General features: G+C 41.2%; 2 protein-coding genes across 2 annotated transcripts; one reads left to right on the forward strand and one right to left on the reverse strand.

The window, feature by feature from the left end:
- Positions 1–3,085: 3,085 nt before the first annotated feature.
- tmem184c (transmembrane protein 184C) lies at positions 3,086–10,217 on the forward strand. Its single transcript, XM_012831327.3, has 10 exons — positions 3,086–3,793; positions 3,888–4,018; positions 4,181–4,217; positions 4,605–4,810; positions 5,412–5,486; positions 5,994–6,087; positions 7,147–7,259; positions 7,689–7,788; positions 8,054–8,225; positions 8,355–10,217. The coding sequence occupies exons 1-10, from the start codon at positions 3,677–3,679 to the stop codon at positions 8,648–8,650; spliced, it is 1,341 nt and encodes a 446-aa protein (XP_012686781.1). The 5' UTR covers positions 3,086–3,676; the 3' UTR covers positions 8,651–10,217.
- On the reverse strand, positions 9,404–22,041 carry prmt9 (protein arginine methyltransferase 9). Its single transcript, XM_012831326.3, has 13 exons — positions 21,739–22,041; positions 21,115–21,314; positions 20,755–20,903; positions 20,289–20,525; positions 19,902–20,069; positions 18,398–18,500; positions 17,071–17,180; positions 16,520–16,712; positions 16,096–16,279; positions 13,843–14,545; positions 13,464–13,617; positions 11,378–11,500; positions 9,404–11,072 (listed from the first exon to the last, which is right to left on the reverse strand). Exons 2-13 carry the CDS (start codon positions 21,310–21,312, stop codon positions 10,656–10,658), a joined length of 2,739 nt encoding a protein of 912 aa, XP_012686780.1. The 5' UTR covers positions 21,313–21,314; positions 21,739–22,041; the 3' UTR covers positions 9,404–10,655.
- Positions 22,042–25,723: the final 3,682 nt, after the last annotated feature.

Consider the following 25,723-nt stretch of genomic DNA (forward strand, 5'->3'; position numbering starts at 1 on the left):
TCTCAACTGTCAAAAGTGAAGTGCATATGTTTATGATGTCATACTCATCTCAACTGTCAAAAGTGAAGTACATATGTTTATGATGTCATACTCATCTCAACTGTCAAAAGTGAAGTACATATGTTTATGATGTCATACTCATCTCAACTGTCAAAAGTGAAGCACATATGTTTATGATGTCATACTGTATCGCTTATATCGCCCGTCCTGTTGCTCAGCATTAGCTGAGCGCATTTAGATGAGACACATTTGGTTTTGTCGCTCCTAGTAGCCTACTTTGAGCCTGGCCTTGCTCGTGCCATACTGTTGAGATAAGTGCTGACCTTATCTTAAACTTCCTCAAGCAATCCCCACACAACAATGGAATGCACCAGTGACACTGTTCAAATTTCATTACACATTCTTGCGTCATGGATCACAAAAGGATCAGGTCCGATGGACAAATCAGTTCAAAAATCCTGTAAAGTTCAGCTATTGATACGCTAAGATTGTGTATGGTGACTTCATCATCCATGCAAGGCGACTTTCCAAAAATACATGTTTACATGTGTTGCTCTTTATCTGAACAAATGTAACCTTGCAATCAAATGTAAAGAAATGATTACTAGCATCGTGAATCTTTTCTGAGACATGCACAATTCTACTCTACATGCAAGGGTTAAAAAGAAGCGTGTGTATCTGCATGACCAGAGTTTTTCCTGTTTACTTTCATATTTGTACAAGTTCAAAAGGTTGTCTTGTTTTCAGTTTAAATGATCCACCGCCAATTATTATAGGCTATTTGTTTCCTTCTGTTCCTCCAAACATCAGTTCATCTTGGATCAAGGAATAATGCATTCCACCGCTTCTTAACCCTGAGGGAATGAGCAATGGTCGTCATACTGCAAATGCGCAAATGTGTTTCCAGTTTTCACAAACAGAATGCCTGTTTGTCTTCCCTGCCCCAACATGGGAGGCCCCTTATGCCATTTTGTAGCATAGGCCCTTGCAGCCATCCAGCAAAGAGGATGATTGTCGCAAGAGCATTCCTAATTTATAAAAGCCAAAAGGATCAATTTAATATTCATGAACAATCTGTCCCAGCCCAAGCAGCTATTTCTGTGACTGTGGGGCAGTATGATGACAGAGCGTCACAAAGGAAAAGGTTATGCCTCCCCCATTGTGAAATGAAATACACCATCTGAACAAAGTGCACTTATGGTGTTGAACACCCCCAAATCAATAAACAAGATACCTCCGCCCTCCCTGATCATTTCAAAACCACGCCTCACAAGTCTGTACTCATGTACTGCAGGATACCTTATAGGACAAGTCCTTAGCTGGGTTTGAGACTGACTCTTAGAAAGGTAATGAAAGCAAGCCACAGCAAAATGTTTTGTTTTGTTGGGGTGGTGACTACATAAATGATCAATTGATGAAAAATTCTTGTCTTGTGGCTCGGCCATATACAACATATTTATTATCCTTATTAGGTGACAGACATGAGAGCAAATATATAAATACAAATGTTAAAAGTGTATAGGCTAGCTAGCGTACTCTAATATTGATTAGGGGTGTTCAAATAAAGTGTCAGAGCAATTCCTTCTCAGATAAACTCTATTTCTACAGCGTATTTACTCACTAGAGATAGGAATATTTTGTATAGGGTAGCTTATAGCCTAGGCTACATTTAAATCTAGGATTTGCAATAGTGTTAGAAGTGTGTAATTCACTAAAAACGAATTGGTTATCTATTTGTAGGCTAGGCTACAAACTAATTTAGATCATTTATTTCAGTGTCACTCTGTAGGCTAAATTTCACTAGAACAGAATTTGTTTTCTGAAAAGGGTCAAATGATTCTCTCAGATGTTATCAGAGAGAGAATACAGTATAATCTAAACGCAAAGTAGGACATAAACCTTGGCCTATATTAGGCGACCAATAGGCTTTCAGTTTGGTGATGGTCTCTAAAATTTAAACTGGTGCATTTTCTCAGAGTGTGCATATTTAAAGGCTTTTGTGTGGTCAGAAGCTTTAGAAAATTACTTTTCACAGTTTCTCACATCTTAGGAATCTTAATTAGAAACATTTACAGGCCTACCCTGCTGCTGTCGATGTACCGCAGTCAGGCTTCTTAGTCCACAAAAGGATCTACCGATAAAGTCGAAAATATTTAACCCATAGACTTTTTTTTACTCCAAAGGAAATATATACATACTGTATATTAATAGTCGAGGGTCTCCCAAATGTCTACTTGATAGTAGACTAGTAGACTATTTTATTGCCTATTCCTAAATCTTCACACTACGACATTGAGTTGACTATTATTTGGTCATTGTATAGCCTACCATAATTTTACATTACTAAAACAGTTTAATTTCAGGCTCCCAGAGTTGAATCCATATCAGAGACACTGGACTTTGGTGCCATCTCCTGGTAGTAGCATGAAATTACAATCGTGCAGGCGTCTATTAAAGCAGCAGGGGTTTTGGTCTAAAACAGCTGCGAGTTACCTATAAACAAAACCCTTGCAAACACTACCAACAGCCCATTTAGCACCGAAGATAGCTTGCTAACTCTCTAACTGGTGTCTTGGCAATATAGCAGGCTATGTTGTGCTGTCAAAGCTTTTTTATTACATTATCGCGGTGGTGTTCCCCCATGACAATATAATCCTACCATCACAATTAATTTGAAGATCATTGCAAAACTAGTCACCTATAAAAATACATTTAGAAAAATTAGCGAGTTGTTTCATCGTGTTGATTTAAAATACAGGCAGTTCAGTAGGCGGACCTCATGTTTAAACATCTGGAAGTTGGGGAATTTAGGTATCTTTGAAATACAAGCTACACTCATTAAGTTTCGAATGTCGCTGCAGACTGCAGCACATTGCAAATAAGGACATGCATGAATAGCCTATTGTAAGTGTATGGCGGTAATTAGATAAAAGTATTGTAGCGGGATTTGCACGTTTGCCCTGCTGAAATGAAGCACATAGGATTTCCCGATCAATAAACACAGCAAGAATATCTGACATTTTAGTTAAACACGTTAAACAAAAAAAAAACAATCAAACTGGAAACATACACTCTCTCAACCTGAGTCACGTCCAATCGGATTCAGAGACGCGAGGCACGACAACAGGAAGTTCCCAGCTAGTAACACAGCATTTGCTATCTGGAGAACTTTAGCTATATCGTGTTAGGAATAGTTTAATATATTCTAAAACCCATTGTCAGTCACAGCGATACTTACGTGTTATCTACAATAGTTTGTTTTAACACTTTGGAAGTGTATGTTTGATATGTATCGTTAGCTAGCTCGTCCAGGCAGCTGGCTAGCTAGTTACTGGGGTAGCGCGTGAGGTCAGGAATGAGGATTTGTTTACAATGAATCAGCTGACTAACGTTAGGTACCTAGCTAGCTAGCTAGGCAACTTGCAGACTTTATTCGTCGATAACTTTTAGCTTACCAGATGATATCCTGCTATTATGTAATATTTCTTAAATACAGCGCAGCCTTAAGTGACGTTAAAAATATTGTAGCCAAACAGTATGTGCCTGATATCACTGCAACATTGCTAACGTCATAGCTTTGCGTATAAGGCTATAAACTAGCTTGTTAGCCTACAACTCATTAACAGGTAGATGCACCTTTCCTTAGTAGCAGGGGAGAAATAAGCTTTTTTCAATAATGCCATGCACATGTGGGAATTGGAGGCGGTGGATTCGTCCCTTGGTAGTGGTCTTGTACATTTTACTCCTGCTTGTGGTGCTGCCCTTCTGCATATGGGAGCTACAGAAATCAGGGGTTTGTTTGGAACTTCTCTTGTTCGTTTCTTAACTGTAATTTCAAAAGACTAGGATATCTACTGTTTGGGTCTCATCACATTTGTTTCCATCAGGTCGGCGTACACAACAAGGCATGGTTCATCGCAGGTATTTTCGTGTTCATGACTATACCCATATCACTGTGGGGAATCTTACAACATCTGGTAAACTACACTCAGCCGGAACTGCAGAAGCCAATCATCAGGTCAGCTGTACTTCAAAGCTCCATATGATGTTCAACCTGTATATGATGTAAAAGTTGAGAATGAAAAGAAGATAAAAAAAAGATGGAGGAGCAGATATCAGATACTGGTGCTGCCCAGTTTCCTTTTTTTCTGGCTGATGTGTTGCTTTTTCTACATTGCAGAATACTCTGGATGGTGCCCATTTACAGTCTGGATAGTGTGAGTTCACATCTCTCTAGAAAATAAGTGATTTTATTGAGATGGTTCGTTAAGAAAATGTTGATTTTGTTTGAAGTTATAAAAGACACACTCATTGCTAATTGGAGAATGAACCGTTGAAAGCACATGATTCTCATCTGCAGTATACAGTTGAGCAGTATTGACTGATAAAAGGGACAGGGTTGTATTCATGTACCTTACCTCATGTACCTTAAACATGAAAATGGCTAAATGAACAACAAGCACTATCTTTAATCAAAGCTCAGTGTAGATGGAGAACTCTCACAACTCCATGACATTGATGATTTTGATACAGTTCCCCTAGTAGCTGTGTGTTTAACTCCTTCTCCACTTCTCATTGTCTCTCTTGTCTCTCCTGTCTTTCAGTGGATTGCACTAAAGTACCCCAGTATTGCTATATATGTCGACACCTGCAGAGAATGCTATGAGGCCTATGTCATCTACAATTTCATGATCTTCCTGCTCAATTATCTTGGCAACCAGTACCCCAGTTTGGTGTTAATGTTAGAGGTGCAGGAGCAACAAAAGCACCTCCCACCTCTCTGCTGCTGCCCACCATGGCCCATGGGAGAGTGAGTCCTTTATCATCATTTGACTGTGCAAAACAACTTCTAATGTATCCCCAGCAAACTACAGACTCTGCTGAGTCGGGTTGAATTGTGCATAACTGTTTGTGTGTTGCAGCAGATTCTACTAATGTACATCACAGGACTTACTCCTTTGCAGTTGCACTCAGGTCCTTAACTCATTATTTAACTGAAAACATTAGGAGTGTTCACAGCTAGAATGTGGTTGGATGTAGAAAATGTTTCCATGTTATTGAGCAGCAGCCAGGTCTAAATGGACCCTAGTCAGGCGAGCCCACTAATGATAAACATGCTTGCTCTTAATTCAGAGGTATTTTTGACATGGAACGCTGTGTTACGAATTAAAATTCAGTAACAGTAAAAGACATAATCAAATCTAGCTCTTCTAGTAAATGCCTAGTTGTTTAGAAACCATAAACGATGTTTAAACTGATGAGAAAATAATTACAAATGTTCAAATGGGTTTTATTAGTTAAAACAATTATTTTATATATCTCCATTTGTGTGCTAGTGTGTAAGCATGAAAACATAAAATATAGTCATGTGATCCAAACGCTTCATTGTTTGTGCTGCCACCTCTCTACAGGCTGCTGCTTCACAGATGCAAGCTGGGAGTTCTGCAGTACACTGTGGTGAGGCCAGTCACTACAGTCATTGCCCTGTAAGTCCATCTTCTGTTCTTGTCTACCAGGTTTCATGTATCATACTGAAATTAGGCTTTGTTTGGTGTTGACGAGCAAACCTATATCATAAGCTTGCTCATGTCTAAACTTTGCCTTGATTAATTAGTTTGACAGTGGGATGGAATGGTCAAGAATGAGCAGATAGCCAGCAACACCTCCCATGGTGAAGCTGAATGAAGGCAGGGGATGCTGCAGTCTGCAAGTCTTGTAACTAGCTTGTGAAAAGAAGTAGTTGACCGACTGGTCATACCAGTATGCTTTGGAAACTTGGGGTCTTGTTCATGGAACTTGTGAGCAATTCAAAGTGCATTGAATGCACCCAAACAAACAGGGAAGTGGAAGACAAAAGGAGTTTTTTTTTTATTCCTTTGTTATGTTATTGACACATTTATCTTGCACGTATACGAATATGAAACGAATCAACCATGTATCTGCTGGCCCTTCATTGTGCTTCTGACTGATAATTGGTCATTTGTGTTTTGCAGGATATGCCAGCTGTGTGGGGTCTACGATGAGGGGAACTTCAGTTCGAAGAATGCCTGGACCTACCTGGTTATTGTTAACAACCTTTCCCAACTTGTAAGGAGAACTTTTAGTGAAATCCAAATATCATGTCAAGAAATGATTTTCCATGTTTTCAGATTTATGAGTTTTTAGTAGCTAAAATAGCTGGTGTGAATTAGGACATAAAATTGTGACAAAATAATGACAGAAGAATGACCTTTGACACATGGCTTGCTTGTACAGGTGTACAATGCACCTGATAAGTAAACAAAACATTGTATAAAAAGTAGGGGTGGGGGAAAAAATCGATTTTTCGATTTCTCTCGATTCTCTCTAGAACGATTCTGTCTCGATTCAGAAAAGTTCATAATCGATTTTTTAATAAAAAATAAATAAATAAATAAATAAATTTTTTTTTTTTTTTTTACACATTCATTTTGTGTTGAAATGCAAGCTGCATCGATTATTGCATTGTTCATTGAAAGTCATAATTGTGACAAGGGAAAGCTTTTTCTCTAATAAAAAATAGAGAAGGTAATTCATCTGTTGATTTTCTTTAATTATCAAACACAAAGTAGGAAGTGATTTGAGACTCTGAGTAGCAAACTCAGATGTTTTAAAAATCGACATGCATCGATAATCGTTTTATCGGTTTAGAATTGATAATCGATAATCGGTTTAGAATCGATAATCGGTGTAGAATCGATAATCGGTTTAGAATCGAATCGTTGACCACTGAATCGGAATCGAATCGAATCGTGAGGTGCCAAGAGATTCCCACCCCTAATAAAAAGTATCTTATATTTACCACTGGTTAGTCCTGCTGGGGGATAGGGGTTGCACAGAGTACTCGAGTAATCAAGCAGCTATGTCAATTGTGGAGTTTTTACAATAACATAGAGTTCTCGTCAATCACATGGAAAACCTCCTGAAACTGTCCAGTGACCATAGAGTGGCATGGGCACGTGTCACAGAGTAGCTCTGCCCATATTCCACTTCGATTGTATCGAGAGCTCACTTCTGTGGTTGGGCTTGCTTCTACTGCTTTGCTGTTAGATTTGGACCTTTTACAATTTCAAATAAGCTTTAATGAGTTGCAAAATCTAAAACGGCATCCATTTTTTTTTGTTCCAGTTTGCAATGTATTGTCTGGTGCTATTCTACAGAACACTGCGAGAGGAGTTGAGTCCCATCAAACCAGTTGGCAAGTTCCTGTGTGTGAAACTCGTGGTGTTCGTGTCCTTCTGGTGAGCCCAAGAGAGCGTCTCACCTGGATCAGTGTGCAGTCAGTGCTGATACAGGATTGGTCAAATCATTAGTATCATTTGTTGAATTGTTGAGTTAACGGCGACCAAAAGCCTGAGCTCTAAAGTCCTAATTTTGGACGTATAAAATGACTGCCGGCTACTGGATAATTTCCTAAGCTTTAATACTTAAAGGATACAATGTCCCACATACATTAGGCAGTAGTAGCAAAAAAAGGCAGTAAAATATTGGGTGTGCACCTCAAAATAATCTTGTACACACCCCAAATACATCACAAGAGATGGAACGCTAAAACATCTTTGAAAACCAAAATCTCAGTAAAGTAGCTGACACATGTAATATCACTATGGTGTGATCACTTGTGGTGATCTACATATGACCCCCCCCCCCCCCCCCCCCGCTTATTACAGGCAAGCCGTTTTCATTGCTATCTTGGTCAAAGTGGGGGTGATCTCAGATTCTCACACATGGGACTGGGACAGTGTGGAAGCAGTGGCCACTGGATTACAGGTGAACATGCAGGCTAATGAGGCTAAATATGTGCTCATGTATGTAATGGCGTCTTGGTTATCTAGAAAGAAGTCAGGCATTTTTTTTATTAAATATCTGTTATCTTCATCCTAAAAGCAATATTTACTGATATTCAGTTTGAACGATCAGGTTACACATGTTGTATTTAGTTCTATATTTGGCCAAATCATGGTAAAATAATGAAGTGCCTAATATTGACATGCTGGATATGGAGGCAACAAGGTTTCTTTGTTTGGTTTGTTAGGACTTCGTCATCTGTGTGGAGATGTTCTTGGCAGCCATTGCACACCACTTCAGTTTCACGTACAAGCCTTACATCCAAGAGGCAGAGGAAGGCTCCTGCTTCGACTCCTTCCTGGCTATGTGGGACATCTCTGATATCAGAGCTGACATTTCAGAGCAAGTACGAAATGTTGGTGAGTGTCCCGTCTGCTACACACCATAGACTCTTCACTTTCATTTATAATAATGATGGTATTAGTAGCAGCATTAGTAGTGTTTTGGATGTGAATCTGCTCAAGCCTCTAAACCCTCTTCTCTCTCAGGGCGAACTGTTATGGGTCGGCCCAGAAAGACATATTTTGGCGAGGTGCCAGAACAGGACGAGCACACTGGCCTGCTTTCAGCCGGCTCACAGGACCCGATCGCCGAAGCCTCCTCCACTCCCGCATCTCCAAAAGGCCGATACCAGGGTCTGGGTCGCACCCTCACCCCCCACTCAGTGTCCGCGCCTGCCAACCTGAGCACGGTGGCGTGGGACGGTGATGTGGATGACATCACGCCCGACCAGCCCACAGATTCCGCTGAGTCACTGAATGCGCATAATGCTCCAGTGTCTTAGCCAAGTGTCAGTTCGATTGCTACTGTTGCTAACGTAAAACAGCCGACATTCGTTAGCCTCTGTAGCCTACACACTCTCTGCAAGGGTAGCCAGTGTGTGTCAGGTCTGTCTCACTGACACACACACAGTGGTAATGCAAAGCTAACAACCTCTGAAATAGTTGTACACCGTGCTAATAATCAGCTAAGGTGTCCGGGTGTGTGACCGCTATGCATACTAAGGCCAGAGGGTACAGGCCCCCCCATCATGAGACCATGATTTTCCTTCCATTCAGTCCTCTGACATGACCAATTGAGCAAAGATGAAACAAAGCACGTTCTGTCCAGCAGAATGCATCAATGGCATTTCTGAAGAACTTATCTCTCAGAGACAGCTGTTTGAATGTTAATGTTCGGTTCTCCTCACGATGCAAACAATGGTTTCCGCATTTTATCTTAAGTTAGTCAAATACCTTTTTGCCTGTGTTAACATTCAGATCTGTTTTGATTAATTTCGTTCTCATCAGTTTTATGACACATTTATCTGTGTGGCTGGAAGTCCATGACAGGTTTTTAATGTGATGACCATCTAGTCATTTGGACCATGTAATATTTTATCAAGTCACCATAAATTCTCCCAGCAAAACAGAGCCAAAGGGCTCTTTTTCTTTTCAGAGGTTTACCACTTATTCTGAGGTACTTTACCCAGGATTGTCACCACATATTTGGAATACCCCCCCCCCCCGGTCTACAATTCAGATTTCACACTAAACTGTTTCCATGGTAATAAAATGTATATATTTGGGAGATGTACATGTAGTGGAGTTACATTAGGCAAATGGAGGCCAGCCATATTTCTGTTTCATGCAGACTCATACATGGCAGATGTACACAACAGTTTGCATGCAACATGACAAGACATCAGGAATTACAGGAACAACACAAGAAACTTCTCACTGTATTCTACCAACCACCACAGAAATGTTCATTTGTTTCCTGCACCTTTTATGTGGTGCTATCATGAAACCATGCATAATGCCAAGTTCTTTTTTTTTTTCTTCTTTAAACACATGAGCATATGTACAAACAGCAATAGTCCCCCCCAACATTTAAATTGAAAACCGTAAGCCAAGTTTTCTTCAATTACACTGGCTCTTTTTCAAATTATGGAAAACCAAATTCTTAAAACCAATTTCTCTTGCAGTTCAGTTCCCTGCATTAATGGACATGTTCTGGACCACCTCATCTGATGGTTTTTTTTAACCAAAGATTTAGTGTATTCACTTGTAGTTACATTTCTATTGGTTTGTTGCTCATACGTGTTGTAATAAACAGAGATGTACAATTTTTAACATCTGGAATCTTTGCATTGACTTGTAGCTCAGTAGGAAAGGATGACCATATAGCTTATTGATCATTTTATGATCAAAGTACTATCTTCTCAGTTTTTGTTTTGTTTTGGTAGCTCATCATAATATTTGCAGTACTGCTCATATCAAATGTGATGTGTTTACTGTAATCATATGTGCAGCTATGTTGCATTGCCTTACCTAACAATTGTCAAACATTAAATATTACAGAGAAATGGATCTGTAATTGACCTCTGTTTTGTTTCTGAGCATCACTGTTTGTAGCCTGTTTGGCTCAAATCATATTCCTGGCTACTGTAACCTTTAAACACCAGAGACCTAATATACAAATTGTTCATAATTTTATTTTCTTTAAAAATTGTTAAAAATTCCTCCTTGCTTTTATAATTTCGCAGCACTGCTTCCGTAAAGCATTGTGCCTTGAGAGAGACCGCTTTCTAAACGGCTTTCAGGGTTTCCTACACTTTTGAACTGCACAGGCAAATCCATTAACTGCTCATTAAGCAATACAAAGAACAGACACTAATGTTATTTTTTGCACATCATTGCAGAGCCTCAATAAGATTGTCCCACAGCTCCCACAACAGTAGTCCTAAATAGCTCCTTGATCCTGTCAAATATCCTGGACCTCATGCGTCTTTAGCCTCTAGACTGGGGTCAAGTCTTAGGGGACATGGAGTCCATGAAAAACCCTTCCAGCCTACAGGACTCTGTGGCAGCAGTTCCCCCTGCTGAAGGTGTATACGTCACAGTAGAACCCTCCGCCTTAACAGTATCCATGGCAGCACCCTCTTCTTTTGCCGTGTCCATCGCAACAACGTCCTCACCCTTGCTTGCATCCATGGCGACAGGTCCGTCCTCCTTGGCGGCAGAGATGGAGAGGCTGCTCTTGTGGATCTGAACAGAGAGCCTGACCCACTCCCCCACGGTCACACACAGAGGGTCCTGCAGCACCACGGCTGCCTGCTTCCAGTGGGACTCCTGACTGAAGGTGCTGACGCTCAACTCTCCATCCAGGTGAATCTGGTACCAGAAGGGGATGGCTGTCACTCTGCCCGAGGCAGACACCTGCACCTGAGTTTGACAGAGACATCAAAGGGGAATGAAATGATGATCCACCGTGGTATTACAGGAATATCAATGCACTTCCTTCGAGACATTACCAGATTTATTAGAGATTTACTGCCAACCTTCCAGACATGGTATGCATGGATGATATTTGGAATTGTAAGCAAGAAGGAATATTTCCATATTCTAAATACCATGCATAAAAAAAAGCACAACCTCTGGCCTGTGTTTACTGATGTCAGTTTCAGTCTAAAATTTCAGATCAATCCAAATCTTCACACTTGCACAGCGTGGAAGAGAATATCACTTACCATCACTTCTCTGGCAGGGTAATTGTTGTGTGTATTCATGAGATCTAGAATGAAGAGTTCTTTTGGCTCGCTGAGGTGTGTGCACTCCAGAGTAGAAAGATCCAGAAAGACATGGATAGGCACCTGTAACACAGAGGGAGGGATCAGTTTGGCCTGTTCCTCTTCCAGCACCGCATGAATGAAGGCTGAAGTTCATTCAGCTTCCATCTGAATGAAACTCTGAAAGTGCTATACCACCTTTCATACCAGTTACATGGACTATACTGAGACCATATTTATGTCCAATTCCATAATTCATGGGTATAATCACAGGGCACAGTGGTTAACCCACCACCTGGGGACATTTAAGTCCTCTATAAAATCTGAGCACTTTGAGAAAGTGTGCACAGTGTGCAGTAATGCGAGGCCTGTGTATGGACTGCTGTCTAGAAAAGCAGGGGTGGTAATCAGGCAGCACAACAGCGTGTCCCTCTCTGCACAGAGAACAAAGAAGCTGTCAGAAGTAGGTGCATTCAAGATCGCAAAGGCTTTTGATGTGACTAATATAATGCACGCGGATAGATGCAGGTAGAGGGTGTCCTATGCTGAGCACAGCAACGTTCTCCCATGCTGACAGCCAGTCGCATTTGGAGAAGTACCCTCGACTGAGCACTTCAAAGACGACATCTGTTAAAACAAACGGCCGTCCCTCGAGTGCCTGTCTGAAATTAGAGCACAAACATGACACACACACACAAACGACAAAAAGTGTATGCTCAAAAGGCTTCTCGGTTCTTCTGATACAGATGGAACTCCACATGAAAGTGAACAAGAAAAAAACTAACACAAAAGACGAGGCGAAATGGTAGAATACCTCACAAACTCCAAACATGTACCCACCCACTTGAACAACAGACACCCAACAAGGTTTAAAAGGTGTCACTTTAAATGTCCATGAATGTCACTCTGCTCTTTATCCCATACTGTCTCTCAGGAACAAATGAAAACAAAAACCTGCGGAATCTAAGAGTTCAGGTGGGCTTTGAGGGAGCTTTTCCTCAGGCTGAAAATGTAGATAATCCCCCCCAAGATATGGGCAAAGTACTATATGATCTCTCAAATAAGCTTTGGTTTTGCCAAGGGCCGTTTCAGTGATTAAGGGCATCACGTCAGACCTTTTTATTTAGAAATGGCCTCAGCCTGGCCAACAACAACAGCTCCTGGTGTCAATAACTCTTGAGTATTTGAAAGAGAAAATCCAGAAATTCAGCATATAGCAAGGATCTTTAGAATGGGAATTACTAGGCGCTGAAATGTGAGTTGCTATTGTTTGATATTTAAATATAGCTCTTAATGTTAGTATGGGAGATAATTTCCAGATATTTTCCCATACTTAACGTTGTTGAGCAGGCCCTAAAGGCTGATGTCTACTGACAGATATAATTACTCTCTTTGAGCCTCTGAAAATAAAAAACAATTACTGTGCAAATGACTGGCAAGATGTAACGGTGCAGTGGGGCGGCATGATTACCGGTAGTGAGATATTAACCTGTATTACAATTACAGGCTTTTAATACTTAATCCTGCTGAAAATGTTTGAATATGTGCGTAGCCTAAAACAAATTGGACAGCTTGGCCTGAATGAAAATGAGTGCTGTGAAACTGAGAAGACTCTTCTATACGGAAAATAAATGTAGACTACTGCCACACCAGAAAATTGTTCAATGATATAAAATTCTATGCTACTTAAAAACTCGAATCTTCTTATGCTTATTGTTGTAAAATGGCAACAATAACTCCTGAACATAAGTTAGTTTGTCCATATACAGGACCCTTTGGCCTATACAGAACAAAAACTCTACATGGAACGACACAATAGGGCAGCAACATTGTGGCAAGAGTAACTATTGCTGATCAGTGTCCAAGCCACTGCAATTGTGAAAGCATAATAGCTTAAGCCATTAGATCCCCTGGTTACACTGCTGCCTTCATTGTTTCTAATGAAATGAAAATAACCAGACTGCTATCTGGTTATTTGTCTGTTGGCAGTATCTGCGGTGGCGGCAAAAGTCTGCATCTTATCCTGCGGAGTTTTAAATAAACATACCGTGAACTGGTTGATGAAGGGAGCAATATTAAAGCCCAATGTTGGCTCTCGGCCCTGGACTGCACTCTCCTGGAGCAGCATATCAGACTCCACCAGCATCCCATAGATCACAATGCGTTCTGGGAAAATACGCCCACCATTCTCCAACAGACACCTAGGAAAAACACAAAAATATTGTCACCCATAAGATCAACACGTGTAGACTTCTCTAGTTGGACACGCTACACAAAATTATGTCTTTGACGACCAGCTTATAATTACCTTCAAGCAATTATACCCAATTTAATATCATCATTCAAGAGGACAAATCATTAATGATCAGCCCTTGTTAAATTCTCCAGTACTTGTATTTGTCAGGCATAATTCATTACATCAATACCTGGCCAGCGTGGCTTTCTCCATTAGCTTCTGTCTAATCAGCCCACACGTCTCCACACAGTCCAGCACGATGGCACTCCACAGTTTCTCTGTGGCCGGCCTCTGAAGAACAGCGGAATCGTCCTCTACATGATTGAGCCAAAACTCAAGCGCCTTCACAGGCACTCCGTTCCCCTGGGCCAAGAGATGCAGGATAGTCTGGTGCGGCAGTTTTTCCACCGAGCTGTAGGCCCGAACCAGAGCCGAGCCCGATTCAGACCCTTCGGCTAGATTTACACCGAGCCTAGCGGCCATGAGAGATATGAGGGAGAAGCCCTCGCTCACGTCCAGCACATACAATGGTTCTGAGCTCTGGGCAGGGTCCTGCAGCCCACTGCGTGCCTCTTTGAGTTGAGTCAGTAGTTTGCCCATAGCTGCCTGGAAGTTCTGGTGGTAATGTGTGTTGTTAAGCAAGGCCAGTTCTGAGCACTCCAGCATGAAGGCCTCGGGAGGTTCCTCGCGATCCGTCTGCAGGCCTGCCAGAGCGCTGCACAGCTCCACCTCAGGGTTGGAAGCGGAGTCAGAGCCCCACACGTCTCCTCCTTCCCAGGTGTCCAGGCGGAGGACGCACCCGTCCCTCACCACAGCCACACAGCACAGCCTCAGATAAGCGTCCTTGCAGGAGACCTCCACCAGCAGCCTGTCACCGGGCTTTACTGAACAGTCTGCAGCACACAACATACATTAACCCATTAACTTTTCAAGTAACAAACTATCATAAAATGCATCCAATATAATTACATCTTATTATATATTAAAGATGCAGTCCGCGATTCTGGCAAACCAACAACATCAACAGCCAATCAAATGATTAATGATGTGTTAATTGGCTAATGGATTGTGGCTCAGTCTCATTTCCCATATACAGAACCAGCACACACTCTGAATGGACAGCTAGAGGAGCAATTTGCTATATTTTACAAAATGTGTATTGGATTCAAAACATTACTGCATTACAAACTTAGCCAAGCATTTCACATAACTGGCTTCAAACTACCAGCAAACAGAGATGTATACAGTGAGAAATGAATAAGACCTGTCTGCACATTATGTTAAAAATGCATTTATTGAAAAGCTATGTATGGAAATATATACTTTATTTAATTTAAAAGATAATTTCATGCCTCATTGAAGTGACATCTTGGTTAACAATCAAACTTTGAGGAGACAAAGCCCAGGATGATTTTCTTCAGCAACTTTTTATTCATGAAGCTGAAAACTAGATCTGGCACAGAACAAGAAGCTTTGCCTTCTCCAAAAGGAGACACAATAAAAGAGATTGGAAGGGGGGTGGGAGGCTGGGCTCTAGGCAAATGAGATGTGGGGCTCAAAGTCAACACCTCAAGGAATAACATCTGTTCGCATTCTAGCACTGCTACGTGTGTTTGTGTGTGAGTGCCAGGGTGTGTGTCGGTAGCAACACCATTTGGGGAAAATGCATATTTATGCCACATAAGAATTTCATGAACACTAAAGAGTGTCACAGGCAACAGTGGTGCACACGTCACCGAAGAGAGGGAAGAAAACGGATGTCAGTGATCATGTGGGTTAGGGAGGGAGAAGGAGGGCTGCTAGAGATTCCCTTGATGACGCCGGTGTCAATTAGTGTGAGTGTGACAGGAAACAGGAAACCTTATCAAAGCCTTCATCATAATGCTTGCCTTCACCTTCTGCAGCTTAGGCTAATGCATGAGCATCTGTTCAGCCCAGTCAGAGCTTTGTGGGTTCTCTCATCACTTTAGCTCAATTTAAAATAAAGGCCAAATTTAGATTTGTTAATAATAATAATAAAAAATGTAATATTTGTAAACAAATGTAATAATACATTTATATTATATATATAAATATATATATATACAATTTATAAATATATAAAAATAAATAAATAAATATTTGTATATAAATGAAATATTATGTATACAGTATATATATATATATATATATATATATATATATATATATATATATTAAAGTAAAAATAATAAATAAATATAATATGACTTTCATTGCCTGTGCTTAACATGAATGATACACAAAATCTCCCATTTGTATGCAGGTCAGGCAGTGTTGAGTGGTGAACTAGCCAGGGGTTGTGGTTTTCCCTCATAGGGGTTTTGTAGGGCACATGGCCTGCACTAGAGCGGGCCGCAGCATTTGGTGCTGGTTAACAGCAGCACAGCTCAGTGTGGTGTGGGCAGTGTGGGGGGCATCTCACCCAGTGGGCCCTGGATGGGGTAGATGGCCTGCTCCCAGCACGTCTTCTCCTGTGGGGCCGTGGACAGACTGTTGTCCTCATCCAGATGCAACTGGAACCACACAGCCAGGGCGTCCAGTATGCCCTCCTGGGTCACTGTCAGATTCAGCCGGCTCACGTCTCTGGAGCACAGACTCTCCAGCTCCTATGGAAGGTCAAAGGACAGAGGCATTATTACACTGGGCTCAGGCAATAGCACATAGCCTTTGATTCAGTTATGGCCGTTCTCTGTCAAAGGGTTATAAATGATGTGCACAGTATCTGTATGAAGCCTACTAGTGCTCGTAGCTTGACTGTTCTCTCCCTCTCTCCCTTTTGGACAAAAGCGTCTGCTAAATGACTAAATGTAAATGTAGTGCACAGTTTGGTCAGCAGTGTGCTGTACCTGAGGGTCGTTGAAATCGATGTCCAGAGCTCGGAAGGAGCTGGTGAGGGGCTTGTACCCTCCAGGCAGGCGGCTCAGCCTCTCAGTCGTGTAGGGCTCCGTGGAGTCATCTGCATCTGCCGAACAGCTCACGGGGCTGTGGATCTCCCCTACTGCACTCACACCCAGGCCACCCACAGCAGGCACACAGAGCCTGCATACATGTGCAAGCATGCGCGCACACACACACACACACACACACACACACACACACACACACACACACACACACACACACACACACACACACACACACACACACACACACACACACACACACACACACACACACACACACAATTTTAGTGCTGATGGTCAAATGCGCTGATGACAATCGTGTGAAGAACTACTTCATTACATCAAACAATACAGTACATACACCAGTTTTAGTGTTATGGAATCAGAAGCAGCACAAGTATTAACACTGAAACTGAGGCACACCATCTCTAGAGTAGCCTACTGAATACAAGCAGGACAACTTCACACACCAACTCCCTCTGGCCTGGTCTCACCTGTGGTGTCTCCGGATCTCCTGGCATTCCACAGCCATTCCAAAGACTGTGGCTCCAGCAGGGATGACACGGCCCGTCTCAGAGGGGCTCGCAGGTGTCTCCTGTGCATTCTACAGGACATAATTAGGGTCTTTAATAATAGCAGCAACTCTTGCTAAAAGAGTTTATATGCTCTTTTCAATTCTACAGTCCTGTGAACCTTAGAAATCAAAGAATATGCAGTGTAGTATTCAATGGGAAACAAATCCTCAGCAGCAGGTAATCTCACATTAGCCTATGCAGGAAATAATGCTGCTAAAATAATTGAACCTCAAAAGCCAGTTTAAACCACTAATAGTCAATAAATAGATATTATTTAGTTCCCCAACTATCCACTAGGTGGCACTGTTACTGAGGCTTAGCAGCGTTGTGATGGGAATGCTGAAATGTCATTTTATTACATCTTTGTAAAATATTTTAGGAATGGAAGTTTTAAAGACGTAGTGCACAATTCAATTTGTTTTCTTGAGCAGTTAACTAAATCATATGACTGTTCTGTGATGCTGGGGTTAATACAGTAAGGCCCTGGTATCATACATACCTGTGATAAAGTTTAATCTATTTTAACTACACACAATAAGACATTAAATAATAATAAAATAAAACAATTGTACTACTATGCTGCAATAAAATGTATGTGAATATGCTGCAATAAAATGTATGTGATTTCTCTCTCTTTCTTTCTTTCTTTTTCTCTCTCTCTCTCTCTCTAATGAACAATATTCTGACCTTTTTGCTTAAACCTCAACGGGCGATCTTTTACACATTTTTACCTTTTCCCTTCCTTCCATTACGTCCTAGCCCCTCCCTTTGATAAAACCATGAAAGAAACAAAGATGGAGGAACTATAAAAAAAAAAGCAATTATAGACACATTATTAAGAGTGATGGTGCAGAAAGGGTACTCAGAATAGCGCAGAATATTCTGGCCGCAGTTAACCGCATATAACTGAAACCGTGGTTACCGAATCAGCAGATACGTGGGTTGGCCATTTTTACTGTTTAAAATTATCATGAACCTTGCAAGACCGAGCCTAAATGTGTCTAAAGTGTCTAAATTTTATTTTTTTAGCATTTTTCTGAATTATGCAGTGAGTGGAGTAAGGCTCAGAGCTGGGGTTGAACTTACACTTTGAGTTTCAACGAGTGAATGGGCAAACATGACATTACAATCACAGTTTCCCAAAATGAGAGGGACACTGATACCCTTTTTCATTTTAACAACAGTCCACAAAGACAGACAGACACAGACTGTTAAGGGTTTAATCTTTCCAGTGAGTAAGATTTACCTGAGGTGGCAAGAGGAGGTGGTTCCAGGCATGAATTAAAGTCTCAATGATGCCTTCACCAAACAGCCCTGCATCTACAGTCTCCGTGACAACCAACGACACCCTATCAACAACATGAGTAGAATATAAGAACGTAGATTGATGTGTGACCAATGTAAACTAATGAGTACGGCATTTAGTCTATAATTATGCCGATTATATGTAACTGGCAAACTAGAGTAGAATAAAAACATTTAATTACATGAATTACATACATACACCAAACAATTTTTCACATTACAATAATGACTAGGTTTGTGCATAAATAAATATACATAATGATTAATGAACCTCACTTTTACAGAACCCTTGAGGCCTCAGTAGAGATGTAAATAGAAGGTTGGGACACTACGGAAAATGATGAGCAAAAAGGAGTGGTTTTTAAATTCTATTCACCCTGTACATTTTTGTTTTACGAAATACACTCTTTTCAAATCTGATTACCGTACTGCAACACGCTCCAACACGCTCCAATTCGGGATGGGGTAAAATTTAGGACTAATAACGATGAGACAAGTTGAAAGAACAAGGTCATGTAAACAGGGGATGGTAAAAAGGGTGAGGCCGCCAAGAAAGGCCTTGTCAATTTGCCAACAAATGTTTTCTGTCTTAACCAAAAGGGACAGTGGCACAGTGGAGTGGTCCGTGGGCCACCAAGTCAACATTTCAAATAATATTCGAGAAACAAAACAGTCTTCATTTTCTCCATGTCAAACAGGAAAAGGACTAATCAAGCTGTTATGAGTGTCAGGCCCAAAAGCCAGTGTCTGCTATGGTATAGGGGTGTGTCAGACCAGTGTCTGCTATGGTATAGGGTTTTGTCGGACCAGTGTCTGTTATGGTATAGGGTTTTGTCGGACCAGTGTCTGCTATGGTATAGGGGTAGGCCAGACCACGGGATGGGTAACTTGAACATCTGCGAGGACATTATTAATGAACAAAGATATGTACACACATGTTGCTTTCCAGTTGCCATCTTTTCCACTGACATCCTTGCATATTCCAGCAGGACAATGCCAAACCACATCCTCCCTAGGCTACAAGTGCATGACTGCGTGAGGGTGTAGCCTGCAGTCCTGACCTGTCCCTGAATGAAAATGTGTAGCACATTTTAAAGCATAATATACAGCAACGAAGGCCCTGTACACTTGCACTGCTGAAGATCTGCATACTGGAAGAATTGGGGGAAAATTAACTTGCTAAACTTAATGAACTGGTGTCTTCAGGGCCAATGTTGAAATGTATTATTATGGATGGTATACAGTTGTAACTCGACTGCCCCAGCTTCCTTGATGCGTGTTGCAATAACCACGTTTAAAAGGACTGTATGTTGTTGTAGTACTCTCAATAAAGTACAGGGTGAACAGAATTTTCAAATCACTCCATTTTGTTTTCAACAGAATTTCCCAAACTTTTACTAGAAATGGGGTGGCGCCTAGTTGGCAATGGCTCCTCTAAATCATACCTCTTGGGAATGTCTTTGGGAATCTCCATCTCCAGAGACTTCATGTGGAGGATTTTGATGCTGCCTGCCATATCATTGGCAGCCACCACCTCCCCAGCCAGCTCGTACATGGTCTTAGACAGCTCACAGGCGTACACCTCGGCTGCTCCAGCCTTCTTAGCACACATCCTGAACGCAGGAGAACACCACACTGTATTACAGAAGTTCCATATGTACTGGAAGCCTTGTATTTTAAATACACAAACAGCCAAAAATGTAAACGAACTTCTGCTTTCTGCTCAAAGAAATTGGATTTCTAGTACAGTATATTAGTATATTTTATGTTGTGTTGACAGACTACATGACTTCCATACCAAATCAAATAAGAGCAGCACAATTCAGTCTCACCCTAGTATGCCAGTGCCAGTGCCGATGTCAAGCACAGTACTACAGCCCCCACGCACTGCCTTCTGGATGGCCAGCTGGTACTTGTGATTTCGCCCACGGTCATTGAGCATTAGGAAGTGCCATCGCTCTACAAGCCAGTTGGCGACACGGTAGAAATTCTCTTTAGCCTCGGGGTAGTCAGGTCTCAACTTCAGCGCTTTGTGGAAATGGCCAGCGGCCTCGTCTCTAAAGCCCATTCTGTGTCAGCGAAAACAAGGTGGATAAATATTTCCCCTAGATGCCTTAATCACAGTCATGTACATCAACCTTCTCCACCTAACTTTACTTTATTATTACTCATGATCAGGAAATCCTCCCAGGTGAACAAAAATGTGATATTGGAATGATGGTGATACGTTATTAATGCTTTCACACAGGTTTTCCCCTGTGTAGTGTAAAGTGAACACCAAACCAATGATCAAGTTACCTGAAGAGGTGCTCCCCCATACTATTCAGGATGACCTCATCCACGGGGAACAACTCCAAAGCTTGTTCATAGCTGTCAAAAAGATCCTGAATGCGCCCCAGTGAGTCCAGTTCCTCTGCCCACTTGAAAAGAGTGAACCTAAAAGAATCCTAAAAGACCACATACAAATGCAGTGTTGCAAACCAGAGTAATAGTTTTCATCATTAATCACTGGAGACACTGGTAGACTCATGATATGGTGACTCATGATATAGTGCTTCTACCAGTGAGAAAATGCCACCTTAATATTTTTTCGCCCCTGCCCCTCGGACAGCCTAAATCCACCACTAACTGGAGAGCTTGGTCAAAGAGACAACCAACCTTTGCGAAGTCTTTCAGCAGAGGCTCAAGATTGAGGACCAAGAGGTAGTGGACGAATGCTGTGCCGTAGTCCTGACTATAAAGGCACTGCTGAGCACTCTCCAGGGATCGCGACACCAGTTCATTCCTCGCGGTGTCTTCTCTTGGGGCCCGCCGACTGCGTCTTGACCGCTTGGGTCGTGTCGTGGCGTTCGGCATTTCTGCACAAATGTATTTAGTTGAAAATACACTTGCTCGCTCACGTTACACCAACTTAAAGCGGAACATACTTGTTACCGCCATCACACGTACGTTACTGATGAAGAGGAAAGTGTGTGAAAGAGGCAAAATGTCAGCGATTAGTATTCATTAGGCTGAATAGATACTCAGCTGCCCGCTAGCTTTACAAGCTTGATTGCACGTCAAATAACAATTAATATGAGTGTGTAGTGTACGTGATTGATTGCACATCAAATATGTAACGGTATGAAAACTGGCTGTGAAGCTAGCTATTGTAACAACACGGTACAAATTCACTCATAGAATAACGTTCACCCCAGTTACCGATCAACTGCAAAAAAGAAAGCTAAATAAGTGATAGTTTACGTTATTTGTTAATCGTTGGCTAAATGTATGTGAACTTACTGTGTTTTTTCTTCTTAGCTGGCTGGCGTTATCTTGAGAGCTAGCTACGTCAATTGAACTGTATAGAAGACACTCGTTGGTTGTTTGAATGATCAAACATATTGTCTCTTTAAATCAGTTGCCGGTATATGGTTTATTAAGACTGCATCCAGACATTCTTGATAAATCTCTTGGGTAATAGTTTGTATGTATGTACTAGTTTCTTTATTTCAGCTAGCTAATCATTGAAACAGCATGGGTTTCGTCACTGGTTTCGTTCCCAATATTTTCAGGAAAGCTAGCAGGTCTCTCTTGCCCATGTTTTAAATAAGTCCGGCAAGAAACAAATATTAAATAGTGAATAGTTCCGATTCTGACCTTTGCCAAACGCATCGGTGCGCCCGTTAGAACTGTTATCTGCAGTCTGTCAAAGGAAAATAGTGACTCCCTACACATAGGTTCTAAGAACAAAGAACAAACCCTTCAGTATAATGTTGTTAATGCATACAAATCATTGATTTTCATTTCAACCAACATTATCTGGCTGTTACATAGAATGAGTAGACTAAATAGGCTCAATCAAAATAGACGAGGTCAGACTTTGTCATAAAAAACAATGACAAGGCCATTGCAATTGTTTTATGTGGTCAGTGTAAACAGATTTTTTTTATCCTACCTGATACAAATCAGTGCATGTAACACTAATGCTCTGGTGATATTAAAGGTATTAAAGGTGTAGTTTCAATCTTCCCCGCAATTTCAATGTATCTTGGTTACAACTTGGCTGTCCACCTCCCAGCAGTCAGCCTGTTTGAACTCATACTTCCAGGTAATCCCTGTTCACCAAATACAACAATATTACTATAAAATGTTTTTCAGAGGAATAGAAAACCTTGGTGATAGAAATTATTATCAAAAGGTTTCAAATTTATCTCTGAAACAAATCTGTTTACTGTGTGAAATAATCTTGACAGTGACACATAACTGCTCTGAAATTGAAGTTATGTACTGACCACTGAGTTCTTAGTACACATTACAGTCATCAGCAGAGCTATCAATAAATACATTTCGCATTGGTTTACAGGTGTTGCTTGCTTTTAAAGGGGAACATGGAGAGAGAACCACAATGCCCCAGTTATCACAAGCAAGTTTAATAAAGGATAAGATAAGATACACTTCCCTGTAGGGAAATTCAGGTAATATATAATAATATAGCACAGTAGATGAGCCCATGAATGCAACTTAGCAGTACAGGCCCAAACCCAGTGCAGTAATTAAACTAGGGTGCTGTGGGAAAGAGATGTACACGTAAACACATAATGTACACATGGCAATACGAGTACATTTTTCAAATATTTACACTTTCATGTCCCCTTACAAAAAAACTAAAGACAACAACAACAAAAAAGGCGCATCTAACTGAAGTTAGAATGAAATAAAACACAACTAATAGAGAAGAACCTCAGGTGTCCGGTGACAGATTGCATGTTGCACTTGGGATCCGTAAAGGCCCTCCTACAAGTGCAAGATGCACTGCCCGCTGACCAAACCTGTAAAACATAAGCAAGGCGCATCTAACGCACCCTAACACATTACACACATTTTCTAACTGCAAACTACCATAAAAGAGCCATAGAGTTTAACGCGAACCTAGACAATTGTGCTGCATGGTACAGCCTGAGATGGGAGAGCTGTGCTTCCGTTAATGCTACGGTCTCCATCTCAATATTTCTGACTATGGCCTCTGCTGCTGTGCAGATAAAAACACCACAGTTATAGGTGTCTGTCTGTATCGTCAAACACAAAGTTATCTAATTGTGGATCGCCCCTGCTGGCGGGATGTACCCCATAAACAGCAAAGTATGTGCTCACCTTTGTGGAGAGCTGTTTCGAGGTGTTTATCGAATGAACAGCATGTTGAAGGTATATTTCCCAGTCATTTTGCTCTTAATTACAATACTTTGCAAGATGGCGCTTAATGTTTTGATTTGAATGCTCATCTTGCCCATTGGTCTGCGGGTGGTAGGCAGAAGTTACAGCATGCCCCACTCCAAAGGTGTCAAGAAGTGACTTGACTCTCTACCTTGATCAGTTATTATCTTTCTGACACCGCCCTGTGCCCAAAGAGTTTCCGTCACCATTAGTGCCACCCCTGGAGCCTTCTTGCCTCTCAGAGGCCTAGCCATGACCCACTTGGAAAACAAACAAGTCATGCTTAATATATGGGTGTAGCCCTTGCTCGTCTTTGGGAGCGGCCCAGTTAGATCAAGGCCCAGGACCTGCCAGGGACCCTGGACCTTGATCGGGTGTAGCGTTGGTGCTACAGTTTTAATGATGTCCAAAACTGTCCATCTCAGTTATGACCTATGTAAAGGCAAAAGCTACACACACGCAAGGCACACACACACACACACAACACAATGTAGCACACTGTCACAAACGAGAAAAGGGAGAGACAACGTACCAGCATTAGTTTTGTGAACACATCCAAAGTTTGTAAATGTATATATATGTATTATATATATATATATATATATATTTATATAACAACACAAAAAACACTATTACGTGAATGGACCATGTTAAATATCATTCATAAAGTTTAGGCGCGCAACCGTAGTCTTTTATTTTCCCTCAGGTAAAGCAAGACACTGCCCATAACCGTTTAACAGCAGGCAATGCTACAATGTACAATATCATTCATACAATTGAAAAACTGAAAAAACAGTAATGCCCCCTTGTGGAAAAAACAACTGATCAGAAGCATTTGACAGCCGGCTATGCTACAGTGGGCTAACATTACTTGGTTCTATTAAGAAAAATGTCATGAAATTAAAAGTGAATGTCCTACATTCAATAGCAATGTAACTAAGCATATAGCAGTACTAAATAAAATGGGGGCTGTTTTGCCTGAGGTTATTTGCAATGCAAGTAAATCAACGTGCCTTGACTGGATGGAGGCCGTGTGAGTTTCTGCTTTGAACTGCACTTCAACATAGATGAGTTGGTTTGTTTTGGCAAAATCGCTTTTTCACAAGCTTTGTCACAGACTTTTGAAGACCATCTGGTGAGTTGCGACGCTCATAACGCACAAAAACCAGCAACAGTTTGTTATACAGTTTTGCATTACTGCTGGTTTTTGTGTATCATTGGAGCGGTATTCTACAAGAGGACATGTTTTTCTGTGGAGAGCTACCAACTCGAACCACTGCCCAGGAATGCTTGGTGCTATTTATGTTGATAATAGATTGCAGCAACTGATTTAAATCATTATTTGAATTATTTGAATCATTATTTGGACCTATTTGTTTGCATGTCTGAAGCAACACCTATTTTAATTAGGCCTAGCTGAGTATCTTGTTTGCATGTTTCATCACTTGTTTTGAGTTCATGCTATCTTTTGGGTCTATTCTGGTTTTATTTACTTGCTTGTTTGCTGTGCACAAATAGGCCTAGGCCTACTGCAAATAAATAATACATCCCTTTTGACTGAAAATGCTTTGTGTGGTTTTATGTTGTTTTCTGGTGCACAATACAACTTTGATAGTGTAATATGTAGAGTTAGATTTTCTTCACATAAGAATCGCTTATTAATTAGAATAAATTAAAATAAGCGGGGTGTCTGTTGGGACCCACCCTGTTACAAATACTAATACGTGGGCCTTGGAGTAGAAAAGGTTGAGAACCCCTGGTTTAAGGAGTTTGTTGATGGTGGTGAATAGAATCCTTGGGTTATCACAGCCAGACTGGATTATTCTTGAGTAATATGCAGAGCGGACAGTTGAGGGTGTTCTTGTAATGATGTTGGTGTTTTTCAAATGCCTCTGCGTGAACAGTAAGACCTGTTCTCTTGGTGACCCGGTCGAACTGACATCCCTTAGATTTTAAGTGGTGCACCTTTTCAGTGAACCAGGGGGTGGAGTGTGTGAAGGAGACAGATTTAGTCTGAATGGGTCCAGGCAGAAGGAGAGTGTGGTGTGGGGGAGTTTGGTGGGGAGGCTTATAA

This window comes from Clupea harengus, chromosome 22 (assembly GCF_900700415.2).
Source record: "Clupea harengus chromosome 22, Ch_v2.0.2, whole genome shotgun sequence".
Classification (NCBI taxonomy): Eukaryota; Metazoa; Chordata; class Actinopteri; order Clupeiformes; family Clupeidae; genus Clupea; species Clupea harengus.